Below are 9,986 nucleotides of genomic sequence, written 5' to 3'. Positions count from 1 at the left end.
AGTGATTAGTATATTTAATTGGTTGTGATAAAATTGCATCACCGATTATGTATATTACCGTAAGTTGATCGTTTATTTTAAACGCTGTTAATAATTTTGTACGCTTTCTGAGATTCGATGTGTTTTAACATCACAAATTAAAATATTTATCGATCTAACTAATATATAAAATGTTGTGACTGTGATCGAAGTGTAATTTATGAAATTTACACGTTCTGACGTGCATGCAAATGTGTCTCGACGAGCACCACGATTATACGAAATAAAGTCTTATTATTAATGAACAGAGAACAAAAAGGAAACGTACATTGTGTGCTGTAAAAGACAATCTGCATGCAACATTCGTACAAAGTATAATTGTTTATAGGTAAGACGAATACCCCGTGAATAAACGAATGTTTCTTACACATCTATGGTATACGCTTATTCAAGTAGACGAGTTTTATTCTGCTTTTTTTTACACATTTATGTGTACTACAAACTTGTAAATATAGTTTTTATATCGGTAGATCGAATATCAAAGCACAAAATGCTCCGCTCCCATTTTTATTGTATACCCCGGTATATAAAAACTCCAATACACATTCCGTCCAGGCACGTTGATTTGTCTTTAAATAAATATCATCTGTCCCTAAACATAGAGCAGAATCATGTTATTTTGCAAACACATGAAGAAAAAAATGTGATTGTTTTTTTATCGTAGATTATTAACTACATAAATGTATACACAAATACACATTTTTGCGACTGTATAGTATTATCCCGGTAGCATTCGCTATAAACTAAATATATATATATATATATATATATATATATATCTTAAAGTCATTACACTATAATTACAAATAAACGGTATCTGATACAAATCAAATTATCCACAGGTACATACATTTAGTACATATATAAAATTACATCTAAGAGTATATTATAATTGTACATACATATAATTATAAAATGTGTAAACAAACACGTACGTTGAACCTTTGGTTATTTCATTTAGTCAAATGTATCACATACTCATTACGTACATCATCAGATTTTATTGTGAACTGTTTTTCCTTAACCATTTACAATGTATGACACCTCTCACTACAATGTGAAGTAAGAATAGCATAATTTATTCTAGATTAGCGTAGTATAGTAAAAGTAAAACTATATGGTATACATCAAATGTAATTCCACACGAGTTTGTTTAGTTCGCTATTCTCGTTGGTTTCATGCAACCGCTCTAAGCAGCTCCCGGTTCAATCGCTCGCGCTCCTGCGGCATCAATTGCGATCGTTTCCATCCTAGGTCGAGAAAAGGAAAATTAATCACGCGCACAAGGTGATAGACATTCGTCGAAACTACAAACGTAAATTTCATTTCAAATGTAAAAAAAATCATCACCCACAAATGTTCATTTTACACTGCGAACCTTAGACTTATTACTAAAACTTCATCTCCGAAACCGTCCGCCATTTTCTCGCGCGCTGGACCACGCTGGACCGATGCCAAACATTTTTTCCCGAAATCGAAATAATCTTCGACACATGTTTCGGCTTCGACTTTATTTGGAAATGCCGGGATTGCCGGGATCGCCCAGATTTGAGCGCGCGGGGACGAGAGAACGAGAAAGATATACGGACGAGGAAACTCACGAGAGCAGTGGCGCACCCAGGATGTAATCTTGGGGGGGCCGAGTTGAACCCAGTCCTAGGTTTTGCGTGACGACCTTTTTTTTAAGCCAAAATATCTATCATCGGTACCCAGGGCTATTCCGCGATTTTAATTTTGGAAGCTGAACATTTTTTTCTTGGTGGAGGACTTGGCCCCCTGGCTCCCCCCCTGGCTCCCCCCCTGGGTGCGCCACTGCACGAGAGTAGACTGGTTTATTGGAATGTAACAAATCACTTTATTGTCTTTCGATATAGAGTATAAGGCGCGAGAATACAAAATAGAAAACTTGGATGATAGCTGAGCGTGATGTATCGCGAGGAATGAATCCTCCGACGCAGGAGGATCCTTAAATACACTGAGAAAAAAATCCTGTCGAAACAAAAAAAATATATGTTGATTCAATAAGATAACTGTATCTTGTGGAAAAACGATGTAGAAATGATTTGTATAATTATTTGACTTTCTTACAATCGACTCGAACGTTCAGCCGTTCCTGCAAATCACTTAATTAATTTTTAATTTTCCACGCTAATTGCACAGTTCTCTCGAACTTTTCATATAAGAATATAAGATGTGTGTGGTGGGGGGATGCGCGCGCGTTTTGTATATATAGTATATATATGTATACATAAATAAGCCCATGCTAAATAGTGCGTCTCGTTTTTCAAAAGAAGTCTGCCTTGATCTATTTGATCAATTATGGATGAGCTAACGGATGACGATGATTTGGAGCAAATGCTATCGTTTGAAATCGAGTCTCCCAAACTGAAAAGCGAGCACGATTTTTTGTGTATTTCTCCGGTGGAAAAACCAGTGTCGGCCAGTAAGTTGCAAATGTTTCCAAAACAGTCGACGTTTCAAAAGAAACCGGAACATCAAAGGGAAAATATGATTTCGGAATGTAGCATCGAGGATTGCGACAAATTATTGAATTTGAACAAGCAGATCATATCTTTTCTGCTCGATTTAAAGAAACACATAACCTACGCTCTCGAGAAATGTGAAACGAAACTGTCAGTTATAGAGTTCGGCCTTGAGAAACATGCGACCGGAGACACTAGAGCTTTAATTTGCAATGCTGGTATGCCATATTTCAAGGACAGGAATCATTTTTTTGCTCCTAACAACGACGACGAACTGTTGAAAGAGAATTCTAAGGAATTGCAACTCAGGAATCTTCCCAAAGTAGCTCCTTGGACGATGAAAGAAAGGAACACACTGCTTAAAGCGATACAGGAAGAAACCGTCGCAGCTTCTATCAAGAGTACGTTTATCGAGCCAGACGAGTCAACGAGCGAATCAACGAGCGAGTCAACGTGCGAGTTAGCGTGCGAGTCTTCACGGAAACCCAACAAAAGAACGAAACGCAGAAAGAGAATGGCAACCGATGACTGTGACAGACAGGTTGTCCAGTTGCAAGACAAAGATGTTGATTGGTTCAATATATCGTCTGTTCATTTCGAGAATGTACACTCGCCGCTGGATTGTCGAGTCATGTGGAACGTTTTCCTTCATCCTCGTATTAATAAGAACTCCTGGACCAAGTCGGAAGATGTGAAATTAAAAGAGATTACGAGGAGGTGCAAATATCAGAACTGGGACAGAATCGCGGAAGAGTTGAATACGAATCGTTCCGCTTACCAATGTTTCATCAGATATAATACGATAAGCAAACTGCTGAAAGATAAAAATTTGATATGGAAACCCGAAGAGGACGAGAAACTTTTAAAATTAATCAAAATTTTTCAGATTGGCAACTTCATTCCATGGAGCGAGGTAGCCAATTGGATGCAGAATAGAACCAAACAACAGATGTACTTCCGATGGACTTATAGTTTGGCGCCGTATCTAATTAAAGGCAGATTTAGCAAATCCGAGGATAATATTTTGAAAGACGCAGTAGCTAAATATGGTACAAACTTTCGTAAAATATCAGCCGCACTGATGCCCAACAGGTCGACGGTCCAGCTACATGATCGCTATCAAACACTGACTCACAGTCAACTCGAAAATTGGAATGTCTGGACGCTGGAAGAAGATTTAAAGCTGATGGAGCTTTACGAACGTTTCGGTCCTAACTGGTCTAGAATAGCTGAAACGTTTACCTGCAAAACGAGAACGAAGTTGAGACACCGGCATGCTGCTTTACAAAGGTATATTAGCAAAGGTGTATCCATTGATGATTTGCACAAGGTTCACTCAAAGGATAAGAACAGCGAAGTAGAACAGGAGACTGGAATCAAAGAGTCCAATCAATCTAATGGATTGCGTTGCCTTAATGAGGGCATGGTGAACAAGAACCGTAAGGACTGTAACGACTGTAACGAAGACATTGATAAGGAATTGATCAAGTATTTCCATGAGGAAGAAAGGATAAAAAAATCGTTTAGTCACAGACAACAGCCTTATATGTCCGATGAACTCGAGTGCGATGTGAACAAATTATATAATATTCTAAGACAATTAAATGCTCAACTTTCTATTCCCGACGATGCAATTAACAATCCGATGTTAAACGGCAGGCAGAGACAGCTTCTATTCTCGTTGAAGGAATATACAGATATGAAAAACAACAAGGACAGGCAACGTATAGTATTAGACGACTATGGCTCGCTTATGTTTGGTGTAAATCGCAGCAACACTGCGGAAGTTCCAAGTACAACAAAATGCATAGACTGTCGTGTAAATACACGGAGTACCCTTCTAGACGAGAATGCGATAGACTTCGACACTCCAGACGTTGTGGTTTCTCACATCGGTGGCTATGAACAGGAATTAGAATTCGAGAAGCTCACTCGTTTGCTTGTGCAGAGTCGTAGTTCAGAAGATAGACGATTAGTGCGAACCACTAAAGGTATTTTGGATCAGAACTACTCTGCTACAAACAGCAGGGACAACGACAATAGAAGCAGCTTGAACTGTAACGTTGTGTCAACAAGAAAAATGTCGACCGTTCATTCAAAAGATTCAAGAAACGACGGCAATGTTTTGCTCGTGCAAACCAATGTTCGTGGTCGTAAAAATCGTTCAACGTCGTGTTCACAAAGCGAAAATACGATGAGTAATTTAAATACATTGTTTAACGCGTTCGAAACGACACGCGAGTTTCCAGCCACCGTAGAAATACCGAAAGATCCATACGTACCCGCGATCGAATCGACACACTCGACTTTATTCAGTTTTAGGCGTCTACTCGGTTTTAAACAGAGATTCAACAAAGAACAGAATACTCCACCGAAAGCTCTCACGATGTCGAAGACTTGTCAACAATCGTTGAGTTTATTGGAAACGCGTTTAGAACAATTATTTAAATACCCGATCGGTTTGTCGAGGACCTCGTTACCCGAAGTTTATGTTATAGATACTTTCTCGTACGACGACATTACATCGCAAAGGAAAACTTCCGATCCACCGACAATACCAAAACCACGTAAAACGAGAAAGCTTCAAAAATTCAACAAGACTAGTAAAGGTGATAACTAGACTCCGGATGTGTTTATGCAAAATAAAAAGTTAGAGTGCATCAATTGCAAGACGCAGGAGCTATAAATATAAATTTATATTCTTCGTTAATAATTTTACTCTTAGTCTTTTAATATTTTCACTGTTTTAAATTGCATTTGCTTGGTTTTGTTATAAATGCATAAAATCCGGAGTCTAGTGATAATATTTTAATAAGTTGGATCAAGATTAGGATCGCCTACTTCGCTAGAGAATGAGTAAACAAAAATTTGTTTAGGTGGCAATTTGTAGGAATCACACCAAATTTTTAAAATGATGTTTTTCAACTTTTTCATCTGAGCCTATAACGATAATTTAAAAAATGTGTTTTGTAGATTTCGATAACTTATATGCATACTGAAAGTTTTGTCAAAATCAAGGGTGAAAATCGCAGATGTGATCATCTTTAAATGTTTGTAGCTCATTGCAACATTAACCGATTTCGATCAAATTTTCAGTATGCAGTTCTCTTAACTCGGATGAAAAAGTTGAAAGAACAATATTTTTAAAATTTTGTAATGATAACAATACAAGATAGGAATAATGTCGATTGAATCATTCTTATTGTACATTGTGGCGTATTGAGGTGCAACAGCCGAGGTTCTGTAATTCTGTAGCTCCATTTTCAGGTAGATGAGAAAATACTACTCAGGGAAATAACTTGTACAGTTCGCAAAAACATTTGGACATTCTAACGTGTAGTGCACGGCATAAGTAAAATGTCTAAATGGATTTTTGTTGATCGAGAGTCTGTATTGAATTCCAATACAGTTACCTTATATAATACTTAGAATCGTAAGAGTAATCCTATTAGTAGTTCAGGATAAACGGATTATTTCTTCTTACTCGACGAATACGGTAAGGAATAATTTGAAACTTGCAAACGGTGTACTCGCAAACTCTACCATTCGTATAAAAATCACGAAAATGTAAACAGCTTAAATTCTATAGGCAAAAGAGATCGCAGTCCCTTGATTTCGATTCAAGCATTCGTTTCATTGACAGTCGAGTAAAGTATAACATGTACGTAAGAGATTCGGTGTATTTTCATATATTATTGTATTGAATAATCTCATGAGTATTTCTTTTCTTTTATGCAATTGCCACAAATACAAGAACAAAAGTACAAAATATTGTGTATTCGTAAAAATAAAAACAGGTAAACTAAGTATAAGTAATTTCGAAAAAGTGTGATGCACAACGACGATCGCTGTACACCAGTTAGTTAGTTATGCGTTCTATTGGTTGTACAGAATTTGTTGTCGCTGATTGTTACCTTGCTGCGTTGCTTGAAACAGCTTTACGAGTCTTACTCGAACGTATTTTACTATTGTTACTTTTTCTTCAGAGTCGAGGTACTGTAGCTAGTCATAGTGATTGCACAACCTGCGGTATAAACACCCCACAGAAGAAGACTAGCCTCGAATTTACAAATTATAGATCTGATACTGTCAAGAAGCAGTTTCAGTGGTTCATTGGTAGCCTTGAAAGCTGGCTTGTCTTGAATGATTTTCATGCGTGTTAAATACTCGATAAGAGGCGGATGGTCATGACTGAATATTGGAAAATATTCCTCTATCTTTTCTCTCGTCCACCAAGCTTGTTTGTTCCACCTAGCCAAAAACGAAAAACAAAAGCGTATGATAAACAATAATTGATTTCGAAGATCAAAGTCTTTCTCGCAGTGTTCTTTGTTTTCTGTTTCCATGCGACTATAAATATACTCACTGTTGGCTCCACGACGTGTAATGATAACGATAAAGACTAGCTTTAATATATTTCGGCGGTTTATCGCGAAACGGATTCTCTACATTATTCATCAAGGCCAATACTTCTGGTTGACCGCTCAAGAGACGATAGGCCAACGACATTAGCCATGGATTTTGATGATAAGTACCCAATGCAGCAAACCACATTTGCCAATCAAGGCGCGGTTGATGAGGAGCTGAATATTACAACATTTCAATTAACGCTAATTTATTGCTAGATTATTTTTAATATTTTACCAAATAGATACGAAGAAATTGTTGTACATTTATAAACGCTAGCGATCGACTCACCGACAAAAGGCAACGAATTATTCACGTTCCCCGGTTTGTATAAGAATTCGTACTCTTTCCACGGTCCTTCGACACTGTTGCTTCCTTCGATGATCACTTCTGGCCTACCGTCTTCTCCGGTCATACGTCTGAATAGTCCGTAGCTGTTCACCAAACGAAGGTGTTCGACTTTTCCTTGAATTTGCCTTAGCCGGGTTGGTACCGTCGCGTTGTGAGATTGGTGCAACGAAGCATATGGTACCTACATAAACAAACAACGTTCTCACTTTCCATTAGAGATCGCGGTTTTGAACGTGTACTAAAATACACGTATACGGATCCGTTCAGCACGTTCGATCGAAAAACAATAACGCAACAGTTGTCGGATTCGAATGTGTCGAACGGATCCGTATTCACAGATCCTTAAATTCTTACTATACGGTTCATGTACACGTGAAATAGAGATCTCTAGTTTTAATACTCTTGGTTGCACACTTACAATGCTTAAAGCAAAGATGGAACAAACTGCTACCGTGTATAGACCCGTAATCAGAGTCGTAGTTATTTTGTTTCGTACGCCTTTCACACTTATCAAAGAATTGATTATCGCATTTACTGCGGTGATATCAAGCGAGGCTTCACCTATGTATATAGACACTGGCATCGCGCGGAAGAGAATGTGATCAAACTGTTCTTGCGTGAACCCTGAAAAATAAAATATTACAATGATCATCCGTCGCACGAAACAATTAATCGGTTACGTAATCGGTGTGTACGTACCGATGTTGCTCTGTATCGTCCAATTATCCGTAATCTCAAGATTATAGTATATGTACGTTTCATACAATATGACTGCATAAATTAGAATACACAACGTCGTCGAGAGATACTTGACAAGACTGTACGAATCGTTTTTCGGTTTTTTCTTGTAAAAGAACTGGTCGTCCAGCAACGAAATAGATAAACAGATAGTCAGGAAGTTGAAGAAGTTGTAGTTTCCTGTCGCTATAATATTTATTTGAAGGAACATCTAAAATGAAAAACTTATCGGATAAATCGGAGATCGACGTTATTATGGCGTACGATTCGTCAACTATATTTACCTGCGTATAAAAGGCTATTATCCTCACTTTTCTATTCGGGAAGAAGAATAAAAATGGAATGACAAGTTCAGAGACATTCACGTAAACGGTGGTCAAGCGTAAGAACCAAGTTGGCAAGTGATGCGCGTACCATGCCAACGGTGTAGGTATACACTGCGATTCAAAGTGTACGCTAAGAGCTGAAACACAAGTAAACATTTAATAAATTCTCTGTTTATAATTTTCATAAATTTAATACACAATCGATTAAACGTACCATCCAATTTCCACCATATTGGACAACCGGAAGTAAGCTTTACTACGCCGCTGGAAAACATTAGACGGAAAAGTAACCAGCGTATAATCCAGAAGGTCACAGCGTCGCTGGGTTTATTCACTTTTCCATGCTGAGAATGCCAAAATGGAGCTACCAGTATACATAGAAATCCAGCTTCCAACAGTAACACATCCCTAACGAGTACATAAAAGTATGTATGACTAGACTGCGGAGCTTTATGCAAAATAAAAAATGTTTTGCATTGATCGTGGGGGAAGCAGGAATAATATAAAAATTTATTTTGTCCCTTAACGACTTTGTCGCTTAACATTCTTGAATTTGTTAAATCTTTTACTGTTTTATATTTCACCCAACCAATTTCTTTAGAAATGCATAAAGTTCCACAGTCTAATTATAACGAATGTTAGTTACTTGCCATTGGAACCACATAAACGTTTGCCCAATTTGGTATAAAGAGTAATAGAGCATCCAAAGTAGGGCGAACACCAATGTGATGCAAACTCTTTGCGAAATAAATCTGTAATAAATATAGAATTCTTATTATACTTAGCTCGTCCATCCAACAAAGTAAACTTCGAACGTGCTTACCCTAAGAACGATAGAACAACTCCAGAAAGCGATATTACATCCAACATGTATTCTAGATTCAGCCCTAAATATGGGGCGAACCATAATAGCGTCGGTTTTTGTTTTAATTTATGTAGTAGAGGAGCTCGATTTTTCAGATCCATTTGTGTTCTAGCCGGTAGAATTCCATTGTCGCCGTACAATCCTGTATTGGTAATAAACAAATAAAAACATTAATAAACACGATCATGTTGATCAATTAAAGTACTTCATTTAGCAAAAGAAAGAAAAATAAACTGAAGCTAAATCTTGGGGTTATACAAGTACAGCAAAAAAATGAAAACAAACGAAAGTTACCGGAAGAAAAATTTTAGAAATGCTTACCTGGAATTTGTATGTAAAAGCTGAGGAACGCGAACAGATATATACTGCATATTCCGCGTAAAAATAAATTACGTGTATACCGAACTTGCGTCATATCGCTATATATTCTCTTAAAAGAGACTTTAATTTGCGATACAAGAAACAATAAAGTATCCATGCATTTTATATACACAGCACTATGCGCACTGTCTATTCAAGTTTTACAATTAACTACTAGATATATGTGCTCTTTCACTGATACTGTAATTGGCACCGAGCCAAAAAGATACATAAATACTGTGCGGTGCGACGTGCGACTGGACTGGTGCGAATAAACTTGCGGAAGAGCTATATATGTATTATGTATTACTGTCCTGTCCTGTGATCACTGGTGATCACCGAACAAACGCATAGTAGATACACGATACACATATGCGATGTGCGCGTAATACCAGAAGCGAAACTCCGCGATTTTTC

General features: G+C 37.5%; 2 protein-coding genes across 2 annotated transcripts; one reads left to right on the top strand and one right to left on the bottom strand.

Annotated features, from left to right (window-relative positions):
* Window positions 1–446: 446 nt before the first annotated feature.
* Window positions 447–6,832, top strand: Pbp95 (proximal sequence element A Pbp95). Its single transcript, XM_076441452.1, has one exon. The coding sequence runs from the start codon at window positions 2,359–2,361 to the stop codon at window positions 5,140–5,142; it is 2,784 nt and encodes a 927-aa protein (XP_076297567.1). The 5' UTR covers window positions 447–2,358; the 3' UTR covers window positions 5,143–6,832.
* Window positions 6,833–6,884: 52 nt separating this feature from the next.
* Window positions 6,885–9,932, bottom strand: LOC143217321 (lipase maturation factor 2). The gene is made up of 9 exons (XM_076441465.1): window positions 9,531–9,932; window positions 9,168–9,351; window positions 8,995–9,096; window positions 8,559–8,752; window positions 8,303–8,481; window positions 7,980–8,229; window positions 7,699–7,904; window positions 7,221–7,461; window positions 6,885–7,105 (listed from the first exon to the last, which is right to left on the bottom strand). The coding sequence occupies exons 1-9, from the start codon at window positions 9,685–9,687 to the stop codon at window positions 6,885–6,887; spliced, it is 1,734 nt and encodes a 577-aa protein (XP_076297580.1). The 5' UTR covers window positions 9,688–9,932.
* Window positions 9,933–9,986: the final 54 nt, after the last annotated feature.

This window comes from Lasioglossum baleicum, chromosome 16 (genome assembly GCF_051020765.1).
Source record: "Lasioglossum baleicum chromosome 16, iyLasBale1, whole genome shotgun sequence".
Lineage (NCBI taxonomy): Eukaryota > Metazoa > Arthropoda > Insecta > Hymenoptera > Halictidae > Lasioglossum > Lasioglossum baleicum.
This window is presented reverse-complemented; position numbering and strand designations above follow the sequence as displayed.

What these genes read in the sequence shown, in the direction of transcription:
- Pbp95 (XM_076441452.1), top strand. Translation starts at nt 2,359, where the DNA reads ATGGATGAGCTAACGGATGACGATGATTTGGAGCAAATGCTATCGTTT.
- LOC143217321 (XM_076441465.1), bottom strand. Translation starts at nt 9,687, where the DNA reads ATGGATACTTTATTGTTTCTTGTATCGCAAATTAAAGTCTCTTTTAAG. An exon ending in TAATAGCCTTTTATACGCAG is followed by an intron (nt 8,230 to 8,302) that starts GTAAATATAGTT and finishes TTTTCATTTTAG; the next exon opens with ATGTTCCTTCAAATAAATAT. An exon ending in CCATCTTTGCTTTAAGCATT is followed by an intron (nt 7,462 to 7,698) that starts GTAAGTGTGCAA and finishes TTGTTTATGTAG; the next exon opens with GTACCATATGCTTCGTTGCA.